We start from the raw sequence: 23,321 nt of genomic DNA on the forward strand, positions 1-23,321 counted from the left end.
TCTTTTCTAATTTACATTCCTTTCATTGAGAAAGAATCACTTAACAAACTTGTTCACAAATTATACTGCCATCACATGTCGGGAACATAAGCATGAGGACATAATGTTTTGTGAGTGTTTGCAAACAGAGTGCCTGTGAACTGGTGTTTGTCACACTTGACAAAGATATGGTGGGGCGCGACCTTCTGGAAAAATATCCAAGTGTTGTACTGAGCGGGAATTGCCATGAGTTTCCCGGTGCTCGGCCCAGCGAAACCGGCAACGCAGTTCAAAGTTAATTGGTCCACTTAACAAGGCCTCACAGGCTTTTCGCCAGCCGATTGGCTGGACCGCGCTCCCAGTCCCCCGCTAACAAGGTCGAGCAGCACTTAAACAGCACTTACTCAGCCAACCCCAGCCAACTCGCAATAGTGGCGCTGAGGAGACCGGCCCCAAGATTCAGGGGCATTGATCTGGGGAGGACCTGGACATGGTGGAGCCCAGGAGGGATGTTTTGTTCCCCCGAGGGTCCTGGAGGGTGAGCCACAAGGCAGCCAGTGCTGCCTGGGATGAGGTGGCAACAGCAGTCAGCTTCAACAGTGTGACCAATGGACTTCCGGGTGCGGCGATGACCAGCTAAGTCGCACGTTTCGGCAGCTCCCGGTGGAACGGACTTTTGGGCTCTTAATAAGAGCCCCAACGGCAATTTTAACGGCTAAAAGCACTGTGCGGTAAACCAGAAGGGAATCCCCCCCTGGATACGGATGGAAAAAGGAGAGGAAAGTGGCCGGATTGCGGTGGATCCTTTAGAGCAGCGGCAAGGAAGGCAAGCAAAAACCAAGATGGCGTCGGAAGGTGGCAGTTTAATATGGGGCCCTGAACAACACGTGTTTTTGAAACGCTGCGTGTAAGAGCTTAAAAAGGAGATGAAGAAGGAGCTGTTGGCCCTGATATTACAGGCGATTGAAGGGCTAAAAGATGAGCAAAAGACCCAGGAGCGGGAGCTTCGGGTCGTGAAGGCAAAGGCTGCCGAGAACGAGGACGATATACAGGGCTTGGTGGTGAAGACGGAGATGCACGAGGCACACCATAAACGATGTGTGGAAAGGCTGGAGGTGCTGTAGAATAATGCGAGGAGGAAGAATTTAAGGATTCTTGGTCTTACTGAAGGTACAGAAGGGGCGGACGTCGGGGCATATGTGAGCACGATGCTGCACTCGTTGATGGGATCGGAGGCCCCGACGGGTCCGCTGGAGGTGGAGGGAGCCTATCGAGTTATGGCGCGAAGACCGAGGGCTGGAGAAATTCCTCGAGCCATAGTGGTGAGATTCCTCCGTTTTAAGGACAGAGAGATGGTCCTAAGATGGGCAAAGAAAACTTGGAGCAGTAGATGGGAGAACGCGGTGATCCGCGTATATCAAGACTGGAGTGCGGAGGTGGCGAGAAGGAGGGCGAGCTTTAATCGGGCCAAGGCGGTGCTTCATAAAAAGAAGATCAAATTTGGAATGCTGCAGCCGGCAAGACTGTGGGTCACATATCAAGGGAAGCACCACTATTTTGAAACGGCGGATGAGGCGTGGACATTTATTGTTGAAGAGAAATTGGAATGAGTGGGTTATTAAAAAAGAACGTTCGAGACAAAGTGGTAGGGAAATATGGGGGGCGAAGAGGGGGGAAAAAAGGGGGGAGAGATGATCTTTGTGTTGTTAATCCTGCGACCCGGTAACTTTTCTCTCTTCCACAGGTTGTGGGGGAGGGAGGAAGGGAGGTGGAGGAGTTGGTAGCCACTGGGGGCGGGGCCAAAAGGGAAGCGCAGGCTTTGTTCCCACGCTATGATAATTATGGCGGGAATAGGGAAGCAGGAAGGAGGGGGCGTCGCACGGTGCGAGTCGAGGTCACGGGGGGAAGCCGAGGTCGGCCAGAGTTTGCTGACTTCTGGGAGCAACATGGGGGGTGTAACTACGCTAGTGGGGGATCTAGCGGGGGGGGGTGAAAGGGGGGGATTTACTGGGTTGCTGCTGCTGGGGAGAAGGGGGAGCTGGTATGGGGTGGGGTGGGCGGGGGGGCACCGCCTGGGGGGGACACAGCTGCGTGGGAACCGGGTGAGGAGCTGGGTAAAAGGGGATGGCTAATCAACAAGGGGGGGGGGGTAAAGAGCCCCCCAACCCGGCTGATCACGTGGAAATGTGAGAGGGCTGAACGGGCCGATAAAGAGGGCACGGGTACTCGCACACCTAAAGAAACTTAAGGCAGATGTGGTTATGTTACAGGAGACGCATTTGAAACTGATAGACCAGGTTAGACTACGCAAAGGATGGGTGGGGCAGGTGTTTCATTCGGGGCTAGATGCGAAAAACAGGGGGGTGGCTATATTAGTGGGGAAGCGGGTAATGTTTGAGGCAAAGACCATAGTGGCGGATAGTGGGGGCAGATACGTGATGGCGAGTGGCAAATTACAGGGGGAGGCGGTGGTCTTAGTGAACGTATATGCCCCGAACTGGGATGATGCCAACTTTATGAGGCGCATGTTAGGACGTATCTCGGACCTAGAGGTGGGGAAGTTGGTAATGGGTGGAGATTTTAACACGGTGCTGGAACCAGGGCTGGACAGATCGAGGTCCAGGACTGGAAGGAGGCCGGCAGCAGCCAAGGTGCTTAAAGACTTTATGGAGCAGATGGGAGGAGTAGACCCATGGAGATTTAGTAGACCTAGGAGTAAGGAGTTTTCGTTTTTCTCCTATGTCCACAAAGTTTATTCGCGAATAGACTTTTTTGTTTTGGGAAGGGCGCTGATCCCGAAGGTGAGGGGGACGGAGTATACGGCCATAGCTATTTCGGATCACGCTCCACATTGGGTGGACTGGGAGATAGGGGAGGAAAAAGAACGGCGTCCACCCTGGAGAATGGACATGGGACTAATGTCGGATGAGGGTGTGTGTCTAAGGTTGAGGGGGTGTATTGAAAAGTACTTGGAACTCAATGATAATGGGGAGGTCCAGGTGGGAGTGGTCTGGGAGGCGCTGAAGGCAGTGGTTAGAGGGGAGCTGATATCAATCAGGGCACATAAAGGAAAGCAGGAGAGTAGGGAACGGGAGCGGTTGCTGCAAGAACTTCTGAGGGTGGACAGGCAATATGCGGAGGCACCGGAGGAGGGACTGTACAGGGAAAGGCAAAGGCTACACGTAGAATTTGATTTGCTGACTATGGGTACTGCAGAGGCACAATGGAGGAAGGCACAGGGTGTACAATACGAATATGGGGAAAAGGCGAGCAGGTTGCTGGCCCATCAATTGAGGAAAAGGGGAGCAGCGAGGGAAATAGGGGGAGTGAGGGATGAGGAGGGAGAGATGGAGCGGGGAGCGGAGAGAGTGAATGGAGTATTCAAGGCATTCTATGAAAGGTTATATGAAGCTCAGCCCCCGGATGGGAAGGAGAGAATGATGTGTTTTCTGGACCAGCTGGAATTTCCTAAGGTGGAGGAGCAGGAAAGGGTGGGACTGGGGGCACAGATCGAAATGGAGGAAGTAGTGAAAGGAATTAGGAGCATGCAGGCGGGGAAGGCTCCGGGACCGGATGGATTCCCAGTTGACTTTTACAGGAAATACGTGGACTTGCTCGCCCCGCTACTGATGAGAACCTTTAATGAGGCGAGGGAAAGGGGACAGCTGCCCCCGACTATGTCAGAGGCAACGATATCGCTTCTCCTAAAGAAAGAAAAAGACCCGCTGCAATGCGGGTCCTATAGGCCTATTTCCCTCCTGAATGTAGACGCTAAGATTCTGGCCAAGGTAATGGCAATGAGGATAGAGGATTGTGTCCCGGGGGTGGTCCATGAGGACCAAACTGGGTTTGTGAAGGGGAGACAGCTGAATACGAATATACGGAGGCTGCTAGGGGTAATGATGATGCCCCCACCAGAGGGGGAAGCGGAGATAGTGGTGGCGATGGATGCCGAGAAAGCATTTGATAGAGTGGAGTGGAATTATTTGTGGGAGGTGTTGAGGAGATTGTATAGGGCCCCGATGGCGAGCGTGGTCACGAATGGACGGGGGTCTGCAGATTTTCGGCTCCATAGAGGGACGAGGCAGGGATGTCCTCTGTCCCCATTGTTGTTTGCACTGGCGATTGAGCCCCTGGCAATAGCACTGAGGGGTTCCAGGAAGTGGAGGGGAGTAATCAGGGGAGGAGAAGAACACCGGGTATCTCTGTATGCGGACGATTTGTTGTTGTATGTGGCGGACCCGGCGGAGGGGATGCCAGAGATAATGCGGATACTTGGGGAGTTTGGAGAATTTTCAGGATATAAACTGAACATGGGGAAAAGTGAGTTGTTTGTGGTGCATCCAGGGGGGCAGAGCAGAGAAATAGAGGACTTACCACTGAGGAAGGTAACAAGGGACTTTCGCTACTTGGGGATCCAGATAGCCAAGAATTGGGGTACATTGCATAGGTTAAATTTAACGCGGTTGGTGGAACAGATGGAGGAGGACTTCAAGAGATGGGACATGGTATCCCTGTCACTGGCAGGGAGGGTGCAGGCGGTTAAAATGGTGGTCCTCCCGAGGTTCCTTTTTGTGTTTCAGTGCCTCCCGGTGGTGATCACGAAGGCTTTTTTCAAAAGGATTGAGAAGAATATCATGAGTTTTGTGTGGGCCGGGAAGACCCCGAGAGTGAGGAGGGGATTTCTGCAGCGTAGTAGGGATAGGGGGGGGGCTGGCACTACCGAGCCTAAGTGAGTACTACTGGGCCGCCAATGTCTCAATGGTATGTAAGTGGATGGGAGAAGAGGAGGGAGCGGCGTGGAAGAGATTGGAGAGGGCGTCCTGCAGGGGGACTAGCCTACAAGCTATGGTGACGGCGCCGTTGCCGTTCGCACCGAAGAAATACACCACAAGCCCGGTGGTGGTGGCTACTCTGAAAATCTGGGGGCAGTGGGGACGGCATAGGGGTAAGACGGGAGCCTCGGTGTGGTCCCCGATAAGAAATAACCATAGGTTTGCTCCGGGGAGAATGGATGGGGGATTTGGAACATGGCAAAGAGCAGGAGTAACACAATTGAGAGATCTGTTTGTTGATGGGACGTTTGCAAGTCTGGGAGCGCTGACCGAAAAATATGGGTTGCCCCAAGGGAATACATTTCGGTATACGCAACTGAGGGCTTTTGCGAGGCAGCAGGTGAGGGAATTCCCGCATCTCCCGACGCAGGAGGTGCAGGACAGAGTGATCTCAAAGACATGGGTGGGGGACGGTAAGGTATCAGACATATATAGGGAAATGAGAGACGAGGGGGAGATTATGGTAGATGAGCTGAAAGGGAAATGGGAAGAGGAGCTGGGGGAGGAGATTGAGGAGGGGCTGTGTGCTGATGCCCTAAGTAGGGTAAACTCATCGTCCTCGTGTGCCAGGCTAAGCCTGATACAATTTAAGGTGTTACACAGGGCGCATATGACTGGAGCACGGCTCAGAAAATTTTTTGGAGTAGAGGATAGGTGTGCGAGATGCTCGAGAAGCCCAGCGAATCACACCCATATGTTCTGGTCGTGTCCGGCACTACAGGGGTTTTGGGTGGGGGTGACAAAGGTGCTTTTGAAGGTGGTGGGGGTCCAGGTCGAACCAAGCTGGGGGTTGGCTATATTCGGGGTTGCAGAGGAGCCGGGAATGCAGGAGGCGAAAGAGGCTGATGTTTTGGCCTTTGCGTCCCTAGTAGCCCGGCGCAGGATACTGTTGATGTGGAAGGAAGCCAAGCCCCCGGGTGTGGAGACCTGGATAAATGACATGGCAGGGTTTATAAAGTTGGAACGGATTAAGTTTGTCCTAAGGGGATCGGCTCAAGGGTTCACCAGGCGGTGGCAACCGTTCGTCGAATACCTCACAGAAAGATAGAGGGAATGGAAAAGAAGAAGACAGCAGCAGCAACCCGGGGGGGGGGGGGGGGGGGGGAACTAGAAGGACTCTCAGGGATGTTAGTGTATATATATAGTATGTATAGGTTGTTGTTATAGGTAATTGTATATTGGACTGCTAAATTGTATTTTTGGAGAGTATTTATTTGGGACAAGGCAGTTGCCATTTAGTCTTGTTTTTTAATTTCGATGTTGTTTATATATTCTTTATTTCTTGCTTAAAACTGGCCATTGTTATTTATATTGTTATATTACTGTGTAAAGGATACACAATGTACTGTCATGGTTGGCCAAAAATTTTGAATAAAACATTTATTTTTTTAAAAAAACAGTGTGACCAATGGGACTGGCCAGCAGTGCAGGAAGAAGGTCAACGACCTACACCAGGCAGCACGAGTGAGTAGAAACTAACGCCCTGCACCTCCCCCCCCCCCAACAAGGGAGCACACAACCCCCAACCTCCAAGTTACCCGGCACCTTCCCTGCCCCTTCCCTCCCAACCTCATCTTCATACCCCCTCTTCCACCACTGAACCACGCATGAGGCTAACGATGCTCTCTCTGTGTCTTCTCAGGAAAAGCTCTCCCACAATTGGCAGATGAGGGCCCAGACTTGCGAAGGGTGCCAGACTTGAGAATCCTCACCTCCTTCGAGGAATGGGCCCTGGAGGTGACTGGTGTGGCTGAGGATAGGGCGGTCACCACCGCGGAGGCTGGTGGGCGCTGCAGAGTTGAGGAACCAATGGGCCCAACCCAGAGGATCTGTCAAACATGAGTAGCGATTGTCTTACTGACTGACCCATCGCTTCCACTGACCACATGTCCATTCTCCCACAGGTCCTCCAGCCAATGTCGCCGGCCCATCCCGGGTGGCCCACACAGACTCCAAGGAGAACACCTCGGAGGAGAATTCCAAGGAATGCACCATAATAGTCATAGCACAGCTTTCATCCCCACCCCACAAGATCCACACATCTCAGTTGGACATGTTAGTGGTCAGGCTCCTGGGGCATAATCTGGTGAGCACCTCACTACTGCTGATGTATATCAGATGGAGGAAGGAACGCCCAGGCGAGACAGCAGTTGGAGGTCTGCTGGATCCCAGCACCCAGCTGGGCCCCAGCCTAATGCTGAATCTGTGGAACAAAGTTACCCGGAGCCAATGGAGACGATATGGAATGGCCGGGACATTCAGTGTAACTCCAGCAGATCCATAGCCACTTGGAAGTGTCCCAGAGGCTATGGGTGCAGTAGATGGCACTGGAAATGAGTGACAATGAGGCCTGTCATAATATACACCAGTATATCATGGTGCAGACACACACTGATGGACACACAGTGGGACCAATCAACATACACAACACCGCAGCCAATCACCAGTGAGAGCACACGCACTATAAGGACAGGGGACATCAGAGTTCCCGCTCATTTGAGTAGCAGCTAGCTAGGAGCACAGAGCTCAGAGCCTGCAACACAGACATTCACCATGTGCATCAACTGGTTAGGACAAGGCAAAGGTCTTTAGTTAAAGCTGGTATCGTATTTGCCCACAGTTCAAGTATGTTTAAATAGTTAACCTTTGAATAAAATAGTGTTGCACTACTTCAAGTGTTGGTGACCTGTATGTGATCCAGAACACCCAACACATCATGATACTAGGTGTGGTTGCATACTAGCACTTCTTAGACCTACCTGCAAGTGATCTGCCTTCCGCCAGCATTCCGTCATTCTGAAACATGGATAACATCAGCCCGCCGCTGCCGCTCCGCATCGCCGGCAACCTCGGGGCCAACTGGAAGATTTTCAAACAGCACTTCCAGCTCTACCTCGAAGCCACGGACAGGGAGGGCGCCTCGGACACCAGAAAGATTGCTCTCCTCCTCTCCACGGCCGGGGACCATGCCATCCATATTTTCAACTCTCTCACCTTTGCAGATGACGAAGACAAGACGAAGTTCAAGACGAAGTTCAAGACGGTTCTCCTCAAATTTGACACTCACTGCAGTGCAGAGGTGAATGAAAGTTTCGAACGCTACATATTCCAGCAGCGTTTGCAAGGTGAGGACGAACCTTTCCAATCCTTTTTAGCGCACCTCCGCATCCTTGCGCAATCTGGCAGCTACGGGCCCACCTCCGACTCCATAATACGCGACCAGATCGTTTTCGGTGTTCAGTCAGACCCCCTACGTCAGCAGCTCCTCAAAGTAAAGCAACTCACCCTAGCGACCGCCATCGAGACCTGTGTCATTCATGAAAATGCCACCAGTCGGTATTCCCATATACAAGTGGCTGAAACGGCGCGGCAAGGTCCCCACGAGGCGGAACAGGTCAAGTGATTGAATACCTCCAGGGCCACAGTCTGGATGAGGGCGGCCATTTTGCGCGCTTTTCGCGGACTCCCACGCTTGTACGCACCAAATGAGGGGACGGCGACATGGAGGAACGTAATGCGCAGGCGCGCACCACGCAGGACTGCACCGCACATGCGCGGTGGCGCAGCGAACGTGCTGACGTCACGACGTGCGGCAACTGTGGCTCCGCCCATTTAAAGCTGCAATGCCCCGCAAAATCTCGACAATGCCTACGATGTGGAAGACTTGGCCACTATGCTGCCTGCTGTCGAGCAGCTCAGCCTTCCATTTCATATCGCTTCAGCCAGCCTCGCAGGAATGTTCGGGCAATTCAACCCACGGTCACCGAGTCCGATTCTGACCTCTCACATAGCAGTGACACTGAGGACTCGAAGGTGCCTTTTCGAGTCGGTGTCATAACGAAAAACAGGCTGTCCCTGAAGCAAAGACACCAGCCGCTGTCGGTATACAGCATCGATCCAGACGATGAGTGGTGTGCCACCCTGATGGTCAACCGGTCCCAAATACGATTCCGCCTGGACACTGGTGCCTCCACCAACCTCATGGCGTGGTCTGCTTTCCAAAGCCTTCGTGTCAAACCAACCATTCTCCCATCGACCTGCCAGCTATTGGACTACAATGGCAATATCATTCCTGCTACCGGCTCATGCCAACTCAAAGTGGCGCACAAGTCACGAAAAGCCATCCTTCCTTTCGAGATTGTGGGCTCTCTGCTTGGCGCACAGGCGTGCAAATTGCAAAACCTCGTTCAAAGAGTTCACTCTCTCCTGATTACACATCTGCCTTCCAGGATGCTGACTTCAGGGCGCAACTCAACGCCATCATCGACCAGCACCACGACGTCTTCAAAGGCATGGGAACGCTCCCATATACTTACAAGATCATACTCAAACAGAACGCATCAACTGGTTAGGACAAGGCAAAGATCTTTAGTTAAAGCTGGTATCGTATTTACCCACAGTTCAAGTATGTTTAAATAGTTAACCTATTAATAAAATAGTGTTGCACTACTTCAAGTGTTGGTGACCTGTATGTGATCCAGAACACCCAACACATCAAGGCCAACACTGCTAGGGTGGCGACCGCAGTAGGGAGCCTTGTGCACATCGTTGGCACCATAAGTGAAGGTGTCCAAGACACCACCAAATCGGTGAACACCGTGGCTGAGGGTCTCGGCAATGTGTCTGCCTCACTGGGGGATGTTGGCCAGTACCAGGTTAACATTGATAAGGTTCCGCGGGACATTTCCCGCTCTCAGATAGGCATGGCTGAGGTGCTGCATAGCTTGTCCCAGTCGCAGGTGGACATTGCCAAGACGCTGCAGACGATGGCCCGGTCACTGAGCAGCATCACCGAGGGCATCTACACCATGGTGAGGACCATGGGGAACCGTCAAGGCTGGCAGAGCCAGACGATGCAGGGGCAGCCCGAGCTTGAACCAACTACCCCTCCATCCCAAGGTGAATCCGAGGGCCCTATGGATACTGATAGGGAGGAGGGGGCGCTGGGCGCCACCACGGACCCGTCCCACGCAGTGGCGACAGTGGCCACCAGCTCCCCCACGTTTCACCCCTCTGATGAGGCCGCATCTTAGAGTCAGCACATGGGCGAGGGCAGAACAGCTGTGCATGTGCCGCCAACAAATGAGCCAGGGCCCTCCGGCACCAGAGCCCCCAGAGGATGCCCATCAGTGGCACGAGGGCCACAGGATGAAGTAAGCAGCTGGCTGCCTCCACCTCAGATGAGCATCATGTCGAAACCATGACGTAGTGACAGAGCTACGAGGGCGTAGCACATTGAGGATCACTGAGGGCACCGAGGTAGGGTGGAGGGAGTGGGAGGGGTTGGGTAGGGGATGGGGAGGGGGTGCAGTTGGAGGATGGGGGTGTTTGGGTGGTGGCACTATCGGGAATGGGGTATTGTACAGCACATTAAACAACATTTAGCACAACCATCATGATGCCTCTGTCACTGTCTTCCGCAATGCGGGCTGACCCCTGGACCCTTTGTCATCTCTCCAGGCATCCCCCCCACCCCCACCCAATGGCGATCCCCACCCTCTGGCTGAGGACATGTCCCTGCAGCTGTGTCCCATCCCTGGGTGTTCGATGTTGCGTGTGTGGTGTTGCTTCCCGCAGTGTTCAGGCACAGTGTCCAGGTATCAAGGTGTGATTGGGATGCTAGGCAATGACTCCCACATGCTACATGGCCCGCCCACCCACGGGAATCCACTTAGCATGTGTGAAGTGCTCACTTAACCACAATTGGCAATTCCCTATTAGCGATAACCTGAAGCAGCACAGCCAGAGTTCTCAGCGCTCGATGGGGGTTATGGGTGATCAGTGGGGCAGATGGGCAGGGGCAGGGCTTGCCTCCGGAATGGGGTTGAGATCTAGGGGTTGACATGGTGCTGCCATGATCGATTGTCCCCCCAGTTGGCCCTCCAGCACCTCACCCCCCACCCTTTAATGGAGGGCCACCCCTGTGGAGGATCCCCCACCCCCCACCGAGCACTGGGGAGGAAGCCCAGCACACCTGGGCTCTTTGCCTGTCAGCAAAGATGGCTACTCACCTCTTCAGCTCCCCACACCAACCCTTCCGCCAGGTTCACGTTTTTCAAAAAGAGTACTAATTGGCGCCAGTGTGACCACTTGTTGGGGAGGCCGCTGAATGACGTGAGGCCGTTGGATATGGGGTCGCTCTCGTTGATTGTATGGAAATGGGACTGAAGTGGTGATAGTTGGTTTCTCACCACGCTACAGAAAGATCCCAATGTCACCTACTGGAGTGGGCCGGTTGCATCGCAAACTGTTTGGTGCATGGCACGGATCTCGTTTTTGACCTCTCCCACAATTCACCGGCATCGTTACGCTGGAGCGCGAGTGTAACAGGGCCAGAATATCACACCCATTTGGTGGGATTCTCCAGCCGTTGATATTGGGAACAGTATTTTCTTGATTTGTGTTAATAAACAAGACTTGGGGGACAGAGCGCAAATTCATAATTTTCAGATGACACAAAACATCAAAATGTTTTAGGAGCATGGACGAGAACAACAAGGAACCTGTTATGACCCTGTATAAACCCCATTTCATCCTCTACCAGGATAGTGTGACCAATTCTGGTCACCACTGTTTAAGAAGGGTGTGAAGGCAATGAGAGGTTGCAGAAAAGATTCACAAGCCACCTTCCCAGAATGAAGAACTCCAGCTTTGTGTACAGATTGGAGAAGCTGCAAACTGTCTCCTTGGAGAGGAGATTTGCTAAATGGTGTCATGAGGGATCCAGACAGAGTATATAGAGAAAACCTGTTCCCTTTGGCAGAGTGATCAAGAACCAGATAACACCGATTTACCGTGATTAGTAAAAGAAACGGCAGGAGCGCGAAGAAAAGTTGGTTGAAGCAGAGCCTGTTTATGGTCTGGAATGCGCTGCCTGAAAGTGCAGTGGAAGCAGAATTGTACTGAAGGTTCTCAAAGGGAATTGGAAAATTAAACTTAGCAAAAGAGACAGTTGAGTGGGTCTAGGTGAGCTGCTCTTGCAGAATTTAGGGATGGAAAAGACAGACAGAATAGCCTTTCTTGATGCTGTAATCATTCTATGATTCTCTAAAATCATGCAGTTCAATGTCTGGTGTTCGAGCAACAGTCGCAATGTCTTAATTTTCTATCAATCTGCTGTGCCAGATCTATTGGAATGACCACAGCAAATCAAAGGGTGGCTACTATATATCTTTTCCAATTAAGGGGCAATTTAGCGTGGCCACTCCACCTAACCTGCACATCTTTGGGTTGTGGGGGTGAAACCCACACAGACATGGGGAGAATGTGCAAACTCCACACAGACAGTGACCCGGGGCTGGGATCGAACCTGGTCCTCAGTGCCGTAGTCCCAGTGCTAACCACTGCACCACATGCCGCCCTATCAGGTTCTCTCTGCTGCTGCCGTGGTTGATGATTCCACTGTGCAACCTATGGACACATGCGTAACATATATACTGTGAAAGTCACACAGAGACCCAGCATGTGATAGTGCAGACTGCTGTGCTGCTGTACTGAATCAATGTTTCTGTTGCCTTCTCTGCTCTTCAAGAAGCCTGCAGTGCTCATCAGAGCAGCTCTCAAGATTCATGGTGGCCTGCTGCAGACTGCTAACCTAAGCATCGAGAGGAGATTGCACATTTCACTTACTCCAAGGTGACCAGATGAGGAAGAGGATGAGCAAGAAGAAGAAGAGAATAAAGAATCAGAAAATCACAAACTTGTTATGATGCAGAAAGAGGCCATTTGGCTCACCATTGTGGTGTTCTTTGTGATACTGTTATCAGGATGGATGTCGTAGTGTTCACAAAGACCACAGAAGCTAAGTTCATTAACAAAGCTAACTTTTATTTACACTACTTATTAATGCTCGACCACTTACTCCAATAGGAAAAAATAATGTTGTAATCTACAATGTACACTCTACTCACACTAGTCTCTACACTCTATCAATAACTGTACTCTACACTCTCTCTAGCCTTCTCCAGCCTTCTCCCAGAAGCCTGTTAGTCAGTGCTTTACATAGTTCTGCACCTAGCGCCATCTAGTGGTTAATTATGATATGACATTAACCCTTTGTATTCTGAACATTTCACATAATGTCACAGCCCATGTCTTCACTGACTCTCCAAAGGAGCATTATGACTTAGTGCCATTCCCTTGCCTTTCCCCCATAGCCCTGCACATTGTTCCTATTCAAATACTGACCTAATGACCTCTTGAATGCCTTGATTGAACCTGCTGCCACCACAAGTTCAGGCAGTGCATTCCAGTCCCAAACCACTCACTGTGTGAAAATGTTTTCCCTCACATCACGTTTGCTTCTTTTGCAAATCACTTTAAACCTAAGCCCTGTTGTTCTTGATCCTTTTCCAAACATGAACAGTTTCTCCTTATCTACTGTGTCCAACCCCCTTATGAGTTTGAACATCTCTATCAAATCTCTTCTCAACCTTCTTCTCTCCTTGGAGAAACGTCCTCTCTAATCTACCGTCATAACTGCAGTTTCTCATCCCCTGAACCATCCTCGGAAACATCTTCTGACCTGTTCACATCCTTCCTATAGTGCGGCATCCTGAACTGTGCACAATATTTCACCTGAGGTCTAACTTGTTCTCAGTTCAGCATAACCTCCTTGCTCTTGCACTCTATTAGTAAAGCCCAAGTACTTCATCCTCAGGTAACCGCTCCCTCCAAATGTCCTGTCATCTGCAATGAACTTTGCACATATACAACCTTTGCTCCTTCAACCCCTAAAGAATTTTACCCATTTTTAAATTGTCTCTCCATGTTCTTCCAAGAAATATGCATCACCACACTTCTGTGGACACTTCTCCACATTGAACACCTATCTGCCCAGACCCTTTGAAGATCCACACTGTCATCTTCACACTTAACAGTGTGTATAAGTTTTGTGTCATCCACAAACTTTGAAAATCTCCCCTGCACACCAAGATGTAGAGCATTAATATATATCACGAAAATAAAGTGTCATAATCCCCACTCCTGGCAACACCAGTACAAACTTTCTTCCGGCCGAAAAAATATTCATTGATTGTTACTCTCTTCTTTCTATATATTATGATCCCAGAATTAACCCCAACAGTTGCTTAGATACTGGACTGAAATCCCAATATTTTATTTTAATATCGTAAGACTGTGAGGAAAGGAAATCACTCCCGGAGTGATTACAAGGAGGAATAGGGATATTGTCTTGATGCATCTTACCTGGTCAGTTTTCTCTACCGACAGTCTATCCAATACCTGCTCCATATCAATTTTGAACCCTTTAGGGACATTTTCCTCACCTGTCACCAGGTCCTGTGTAGTAGCTACCTCCTTGGCAAAGATGGATGCAAACTATTCATTTAATACCTCAGCTATGCCCTCAGCCTCCATGTGTAATTTCCCTTTTATGTTCCTAAAGAGCCCTGTTCTTCTTTTTACCACCCTTTTACTATCTATAAATGCATGGATGGAGTAGAAGTACTTTGTTCCCAAAGACCGGCGACCAAGATCTTATAATAAACAATAGTTGATTAATTAGTCTGAGTAGCTCTTATATACTCATACACTGTCCGAACTGCTCCAGATATTCTTGAGCTGGTGTACTCATCATGTGTGACCTTGGGCACTCCATTAGTGCACCTAGTGTGTGCAGGGCTTGATACTTAGGCCTCTGGAAGGGCATCCATTTCCACTGCTATAAGGGGCCTGTGTTGTCAGCTGAATAGCTGGGGTACTGTGACTCCTGCTGGTGCTGGGTTCCGATACCTGTGTTAGGTGACATCAGTTTCATCCATAGTGAGTCCTGTCCGAGCTTACCAGGTAACTGTTCAGCTGTGAGGCATGGCTCTGTACCACCACCGTCCTGTCACAGTCGCCTGTGGCCTGGATCCTGACCGTTTGACCAGGCGTTAGCGGGCCGACCCTGTGTGTCTGATGATCATAGTTTCCCTCTTAATCGGCATTCACCACTCACGTTGGTTTTGAGGTTGGGCTGCCAGAAGAGCATTGGCAACAGGAATTGTGGTCCTGGTGCACCTGGAGAATAGTCGCTGAGCTGCCGAGGGCAGGCCCTGTGTAGGAATGTTCCACAGGCTGAAGGATGCAGATAGTAATCTGTGGTATTGACACTGGAGGAGTAATCCAGAGACCCAGGGGAAACTCTGGGTCCTGGGTTCCAATCCCACCACCGCAGATAATGAAATTTGAATTCATTAAAAATCTGGAATTAAAAGTTTAATTACGACCATGAAAGCATTGCTGATTGTCGTAAAAACCCATCTAGTTTACTAATATCCTTCAGGGAAGGAAATTTGCTATCCTTACCCAGTCTTCTCTACATGTGACTGCAGACCCACACTGTGATGTGGTTGACTCTTACCTGTCCTCCAATGAAATGGCCCAGCAAGCCACTTATTTCAAGGGCAATTAGGGATTCTGGCCCAGCCAGCGACGCCCACATCCCACGAACACATTTTAAAAAATCATTACCATTCTTTAGTGTAGCCACTATCGCTCAAACCCATTCTGTCGCCTCATCCATGGGAGTAATGACAACTACTGAGGCCATCCAATGCAGCTCATTGACTACACTCTGCTTCATGACAATTGGTACTTGTATTATGCACAAACTGGCGGTGGTACCAGGTCATCTTGTCACATGTAGTTTATTACTGGTAGGTGACCAATGGCATTGCAATTCAATTGGTCTTTGTATCACTGCCAGGACCTGGTGCTGCAACGCATGTACCTCTGGACAAAGGAGATAAGCCACAGTGTGATGCTATCCCAAAAAACAAACTGCGGCCTTATGTTCTGGTCAACTGTATGAAACTTGATTCTGCCCTGTGAGTAATAGAGTGTGGCCCACACGTTCAGTACGGATGGTTTGGTTGCCAAAGGCCATGAGGTCCACCTGAATATTGGTGCCCAGAGCAGCATTTGAGACTAGCTTCCATAACACTCATTTGGGCAAGATAACACACTTTGTTCCTGTGACTTCGGTATCCTCAATTTTGCGTTGTTACAAATTCAGGGTTGTGAAGGTCTGGGGAAGGACTCACCGTTCTCTGTGAGGATGTTGGCATTGTCACAGTAGAGTGATTTTGGAGACTGGTTTGGTCATGCTGGCTATGCATCGCTTTGCAGATGCTCCTAGCCTTAGAGCACTGACCGGCTACAATGTGGCTCTTGTCAAAGGAAAACGCTGTATTTTTAATCTGCAGCATTTTGCGAAGTGATTCCACTTTCCACATTTGTTGCAGCATTTACCATACAACAAATCGTACTGCTCTGTTCTGAGAGTGGTGACCAGCACAGTTAGGGTAGGGTGTGTCCTGCACCCAAAACTTCAGTTTCCTTCCTGAACTTCTTGCTGCTTTTTTCAGACTTTGTTTAGCATGAAAATGCAAATGGCTTTGAAATGTGAAATCTTTCTCGTGAAGCAGCTGTTTGCGGTCTATGGTGCCCTGAACCACTGCAGTCTCTTTGTTCTCAGACGAACCCATCAAGAAGGGTGCCATTTGCACTTATTTTTCTGAAAATTTTCAAAGTTGCCGTGCATGACTGTATCGATTCATCAGGTGTTCGGTTTGTAGCACTAAACACATGCCTGTCAGGCATTATGTTCTTCACTGGCAAGCATATGTTTTTAATAATTTTAAAAACTGTTTTGTGTCCTGTTTCTATTCCACATTTGAAAGACAAGCGATGCGAGGCTCTCAATGTCCTCGGGGCCCGCTCTCTTTAGTAAGTGTAGATATCTACTTTTGCACAGAAAATGATAATCATTGCATTGTTAAATGTGCCGTCTGTCACATGAGATGTTAAATCAAGATCCTGTTTGTCCTATCAAGGGACCACAGCACTATTCTGAAGAAGAGCAGGAGAATTTAGCCCACTGCCCTGATGAATATTTATCCCTCAATCAATGTCACAAAAAACTCTTCAAGAAAAATAATTCTACTGTTTATTACTGAGATGAGGAGAAATTATTTCCCAAGAAAGCAATGGGGCTGAATGGACTCCTACTCTTACGTTCCTGTTTGTTCCTATCTTGTCATGTCGGGTCACATTGTTGTTAATGGGAACTCATTGCGGACAAATTGGCCATTGTATTTCCGACATTACATTAGTGACTACACTTCAAAAATAATTCTTTGAACGTGAAGCCCTTTGGGGCATCCAATGGCGGTGGAAAGCACTATTCAAAATGAAATTCTTTCTTTACTTGGCAGTGGAGAAATTTTCAGGGCAGTGGGGCATTGACAACAATGTAGGAATATTTGGGCTCAGGCGCAGATTTGCATTGTCATCAAATTGATTTGGCTAATGGTCATTGCCATGGACTGAATTTGGTGGCATTTTCAACTTCACAGGGTGACACAGTGTGTATAATGGGAAGAACTTCCCATTTTATCCCTAAATTTGCCTTTTCTCACCCTGGACATTTCTCTGAGACTATTGCCTCAGGTATTATTTACCCATCCCATTCAATAGTTTAAAATGACACACATTTCCTCTGGTTATCCAAACACAAATCAACTGAGAGAAAAAGCAGTTAAATTATGTATATTTATTCCGCTGACATAAGTTAGAAAATCAAAATCATATTTGTCAGCATCAATCTAGAAATCTCTCATGCGCCTGAAAGATCCGATAGTTGAGTTGTAGCCGCCCCAGTCACTGTATCTCCTGTATTCACCGGGTCTCATGAAGTACTGTCGGCCTCTGTAGTTGGGATGTTCATAGAAGTTCCAGTAACCATCCATCACATGGCAGGAGTGGATGTCATGGTAACGGAAACGATCGTAGACAGATGGACAGTCATCCATGAATTCCATCATCTGTCCTCCAAAGTCAGGCCTCTCGTAAATCCTCATTCTGTAGTTTCCACCTTGGTACTGTAATGGAAATAAAAGGATTTTTGTTACAATGGTATTAATTATACATTTGAATCTGGTAATAAAAATGGAGCTGATGGGTTAGAAGGGGTAATCTTGAAGGATTATCAATAAGAGTAGAGCTGGGACAATTGAATAACATGAATAGGGTGTTTGATTATATTTTCACCTGATTAAGATTGAGGAACATTTGTGTAATTCTACACAGTTAAAAAGGATTTATTCGTCACAACCAATGTGAGATCCATAGAATCATAGAATTTACAGTGCAGAAGGAGGCCATTCAGCCCATCGAGTCTGCAGCGGCCCTTGGAAAGAGCACCCTACTTAAGCCCCTTTGTCCCCGTAACCCAACCAAACCTTTTTGGACACTAAGGGCAATTGAGAATGGCCAATCCACCTAACCTGCACATCTTTGGACTGTGGGAGGAAACCGGAGCATCTGGAGGAAACCCACGCACACACGGGGAGAATGTGCAGACTCCACAAAGACAGTGACCCTAGCCGGGAATCGAACCTGGGACCCTAAAGCTGTGAAGCAACTGTGCTAACCACTATGCTACCGTGCTGCCCACAAGAACATTTCTTATGATGAGTAAAAGTTTCGTTTATTTTTCTTCAGGTAAATATTATTTAAAACGTTCAGATTAATATTATCTTGTCCTTCTATGTGGGTGATGAGAGTGAGAATGATGGGTAACGAAACCAGTCAATGATATCATGGGCTGCTTGTCGAATCAGTGCATCATGAGTTATAACAGCTTTCTGCTCAGCATTAATGTATTGTGTAACTGAAGTGGACTGAAGGCATAAATTCCCAGATAATGGGGTGAGGAAATGGAAACCTTAAATTCAGCAATTTCTGTGATTGTCTGGAATATGTGAGCTTTTTCCTCTGTTTTTATGGGAATGGCAATACAACCAATGGAATAAAATGATTTGCAACGTTTGAATGCAGCAAAGTGCAGTTTTGTTGGGTTCATACTATGACCCTGATCTCACTTTTCTGTACTTTTGAAGGAAACTGAAGTAGGACTGGAAGTCCCGATGTAGCACTCACTGAATTCTAGACGTGTATTTCAAGACAAATCTGGGGGCAGGATTCTCCAACCCCCCCGCCGGGTCGGAGAATCCCCAAAGGGGCGGCGCGAATCGCGCCCCGCCGCTCCAACGCCGGCTGTCATATTCTGCCGGGGTTTAAGCTACACCGGCCGGGGGCCGTTCGCAGCGGCCCCCCCAGCAATTCTCTGGGCCCCAATGGGCCGAGCGGCCGTCAGTTCCTGGCCAGTCCCACCAGCGTGAAATGGACATGGTTCCACATGGCGGGACGTGGCTGGTAAGCCGTCTAGTGGAGTCCTCGGGGGGATGCGGGGGAACCCGGCCCCAGGAGGGGCCCCACGGTGGCCTGGCCCGCCATCGGGGCCCACTGGTCTGCCGGTGGGCCTGTACCATGGGGGCACTCCATCCTTCCACGCCGGCCTCTTTAGAGCTCCGCCATGGCCAGCGCGGAAAAGAACCTCCCTGCGCATGAGCAGGAAACACACCGGCGGTTCTGCGCATGCGCCAACCCGCGCCGGCCCTTCACCGCTAGCTGGCACGGCGCCAACCCCTCTGCTGCCGGCCTAGCTCTCGGAAATGCGGAGGATTCCGCAACTTCCGGTTGGCCCGACGCCGGAGTGCATCGGACCATCCCGCCAATTGCGGGCGAATCCGCATCTCATAACAAAACAAGTTAGAACAAGAATATAGTCGACAAAGTAACAGTAAAAATTTACATTAATTGCTCCTATCCAACAGATTCACAATGTAATCCACTATTTTAAACCTCAATTCAATAAGCTCCTTTTCAGATCTAAAAATGTATTCAGTATAAATTATTCGATTTGGGCCATGCAGAATGTTTGGGTTGATCAACTTCGTGAGTCAATATAGTTCCAGAATTATTAACACAAATAGAAACTATTCTATTGATGCGTTTAAGTTGGTGAGGCAAGTGCATGGGGGAGAAAAGGGAAACAAGGATCCGCTCACAGTGTTCAATGTAGAGAGATGGAGAATATTAATGTGGAGAATGTAAACATGTGGACATGACTGAAGATTATTGCACTGAATGGCCTGTTTCTGTGCAATAAATTCTGTGTAAATATATTATCCAATCATTGTCAAATGCTGATAGTCCCTTATGTTTACGAGGTAGAAACTGACCTGCTCTCATTTTTTCCCCAGACTTGGAGGCAGCCACATTCCAACCTAAGGCCCTAATTCAGCATCAGCGCTTATTAACAGTTAATGCAACAAATACCCTCCAGAGGCAGTTTAAACATTTGGACTGTGGACATGTGGTAGGGGGATATGAAGTGGTTGGAGATGCTGTGACCACAATGATTGTGGAGTCAGACGTGCACCGTACTGTCCTTAGGACAACGGGAAGACTTTTCATTGAAAAAAATTCTCGGTGGTCTCTGCTTAGGACACTGCAGCCATTTTAATCCATCGCCATCAAACAGCTCTCAGGGCACCTAAAGCTGGGTCTTCGGCATCTCATGTACTTTTAAAATAATATAACACTGTTTTCGGTGGCCAACAGCTCGGTTTGAAAAATGTACTTGACCCAATTTTGTAAAAACAATTTCTCCGCAGTCTCTGTTGAGAACAGTACAGCCACTTTAATCCATTGCAATAAAACTGCTCTCAGGTCACCAAAGCTCGGGGCGGGACTTACCTGCCATCCCATCGCGTGTTTTCCGGCAGGGGAGGCAGCTCACCAGCCAGATTTACCAACGGCAACATTGGCAATGGGATTTCCCAGTGACAGCATCCCTCCCCGCTGGAAAACCCATGCTTGGCATTGAAACGGAATATCCCGCTACCCTGAACAGTCGGTAAAGTCCCGCCCTCAGCCTTAAGCATCCCTAACCCTGTTTTACAAGATGAGCTCAGTGCCTGTAAAATTATATGACCCAATTTTGAGGAACAATAAGTTCTGATTTCTACCAATGCAGATTTATACAGTTTAAACTCCGCTGTATATCTTTACTGTTATTACAAATGTCAAGTGTGAAAAACAGGATAATTCCATAATTTAGGTGCTTTGCTCAATGACGTTCCCTCGACCTCAGTCTGAGCAGAATGTGTAAACAACCAACTTACATATGGGTAGGTGCGACATGAGCCGATGCTGTCATTGAATCCCATCCAGCGCTGGTAGTCAGGATATTCTCCCCTGCTCAGAACATACTGGTATCCCATGTAATTGGGTCTCTCATACATCACCCACCAGTCACTCATGACACGCATGGAGTTACAGCGGCTGAAATAAGTGGACAGGTCAGCACAGTCATTACTGCACTCATAGTGCCGACCCTGGAAGTTCCTGTCCTCGTAAAAGATAATCTGTGGATAAAGACAAGTTCAATGAATAAGATTGAGAATGCCGAGATATTAATCACAAATCCTTAGACCCTGTAAAAATCAAACCGATTCTTGCCTTTCCCATTTTGAGCTCACAGTTAGATGAGTAACTGCTATAACATTGCAACACGTTGTACAGTGTGGTATATATACGCTGTACAGAATGACCTCTCTCCTCTGTTCTTTGTTATTCAAATGATTTGATGCTGAACGTCAGCAAAAAGAGAACAAAACACATCACTTGACATGTTGCTTGACATGTCACTGATTCTCTTCACTTTGCTTTCACTTCATTTTATTTGTCGTGTGAAAACAAAGAGGGAGAGTCCATCGTCCTTTCTACATTCTAACTGTTTACAAACAGCAATGGTTACAAAATCCATTTTCAAGAACTTATTTCCAAAATATATCCAGTTAGCTCACTTTCTAAATTTACCAAAATCTGCTTCAATTGCTTTGGTCATTGACATAACTACTTCCAGGACTGTACAACGGTAAATGGATTTGTGGCTGTGTTGGAGTAGAATTAAACTAAGGTCCACATCAATGTGATGATGTCTGCAAATGAAGGTGGAAGATTTTTGCAGCTAGCATTCAGGGACACCTCCTACTAATTTTGTACCTTCTGATTTTCGGCGCAATTCACACAAAAACTTTGGGAGCGACTCAGCGTCCCTGTTGCACCCAGCGCGGTGTCAGGTGTAAGGGGTAATCAAGCTTCAGATGTGTTTCAGGAGGCTATCCTTCAGCAAGGAAGGAAAGGAAAATGTTGAAGGAAGACCTGAAGCTGAAGTCTAACTGCCGCATTGCCTTAACAGTGGATATAAACTACCAACAGCGCTGAATATTTTTGCGTCTGGGTCCTTTCAACATGGCACTTGTGACACATGTAACATTTCACAGAATGCTGTCTGAACCTACATTCACCAGGTAATTGTTATATTATGATTTTGTAATATATATATTACTCTTTTTGTACAGCCGAATTGTTGAAATATAGACATAGTCTTCCAGGTGATGACAAAATAATTTAATGAGTAATATGAAATAAACTAATGAGTTCTTTTTACTTCAATACTGAACTAGTAAACAAACAAATAACTATGGACTAAACTATTAAATAAGATAATGCTATATACTAAGATCTGTTCATTTATTCTCTTGAGCTGTTTCCCTTCTGTACTCTCCACACTCCTAACACACTCTCCTTGAGGAAAGAGCGGAAAAATCTTTTTATAGGTCTTGGTAGCGTGGCCATCTAGTGATCACTTGCCTGTACTTGCTTAAATTACTTGATCATGTATTACTACATACAGAGATCACTACAGTAATTAATGCAATTTATTGTAATGCTTCAGAGCTTATTATTTTTGACATATCCCTGTGAAGATGAAGAAGAGTTCCATCGCATTCTACAGGATTGCTGGTTTCACAAAAGTAATCGGGGCTGTCGATGGAATACATATTGCACTGAAGGCACCACAAAATGATACTGTTTCATTCATTTTAAATGTGCATGACTCATTTATCCTTGAAAGCTCAATGTTACACTGGTCCATGATGACACCACCAGAAATTAAATGATGGTTACTGGGCAATAAGGGATACGCATTGAGCACACGGCTTATGATACCATTTCGGAGGACCAACAATGAAGCACAGCAACGATACAACTGTGCACATGTAGCAACACGTCAGGTAGTGGAGAGGACAATTAGTGTTTTGGAATCACGTTTTCAATGCCTGTACAGGCCAGGGGGCACATTACAGTATGCACCAGAGATAGTCACAAAGATTGTTATAGTGTGTTGTGCATTGCACAACTTCACCATTCAGCATGGACTGAGCATTCAGCTGGAAGATGTCTTGCCCCCCAGAAATGGATGAGCTGGAGGAAGGTAATGTGAGGCCTGATGCGGACATACCTCCTGGCACAGGTGTGCAAGCCCAGGCTCCGGTGATACAAGAACCATTCGAGATCACCTGGCAGCTGTTGCTTTCAGGCATTGAGTTTGTAAAATTAACATTTGACATATCAAAACCTTCCCTATACCCCCTTTCCTCCCTCCGCACCCCTTGTCCCCTCTTCCCTCCCCTCCCATTTACAAATGGACAGAACCATTGTATTTAAGTGGAAACATATATTTTATTGACCATAGTATTTAAGTGAGAAAATACATTTTATTGCAAGAAATTTGTAAAAGTTGAA

General features: G+C 48.3%; 1 protein-coding gene across 1 annotated transcript; it reads right to left on the reverse strand.

Moving 5' to 3' along the window:
• Positions 1 to 17,358: 17,358 nt before the first annotated feature.
• Positions 17,359 to 21,111, reverse strand: LOC140393507 (gamma-crystallin S-1-like). Its single transcript, XM_072479826.1, has 2 exons — positions 20,852 to 21,111; positions 17,359 to 17,701 (listed from the first exon to the last, which is right to left on the reverse strand). Exons 1-2 carry the CDS (start codon positions 20,996 to 20,998, stop codon positions 17,426 to 17,428), a joined length of 423 nt encoding a protein of 140 aa, XP_072335927.1. The 5' UTR covers positions 20,999 to 21,111; the 3' UTR covers positions 17,359 to 17,425.
• Positions 21,112 to 23,321: the final 2,210 nt, after the last annotated feature.

Source organism: Scyliorhinus torazame, chromosome 2 (genome assembly GCF_047496885.1).
Source record: "Scyliorhinus torazame isolate Kashiwa2021f chromosome 2, sScyTor2.1, whole genome shotgun sequence".
In the NCBI taxonomy this organism is placed as follows: domain Eukaryota; kingdom Metazoa; phylum Chordata; class Chondrichthyes; order Carcharhiniformes; family Scyliorhinidae; genus Scyliorhinus; species Scyliorhinus torazame.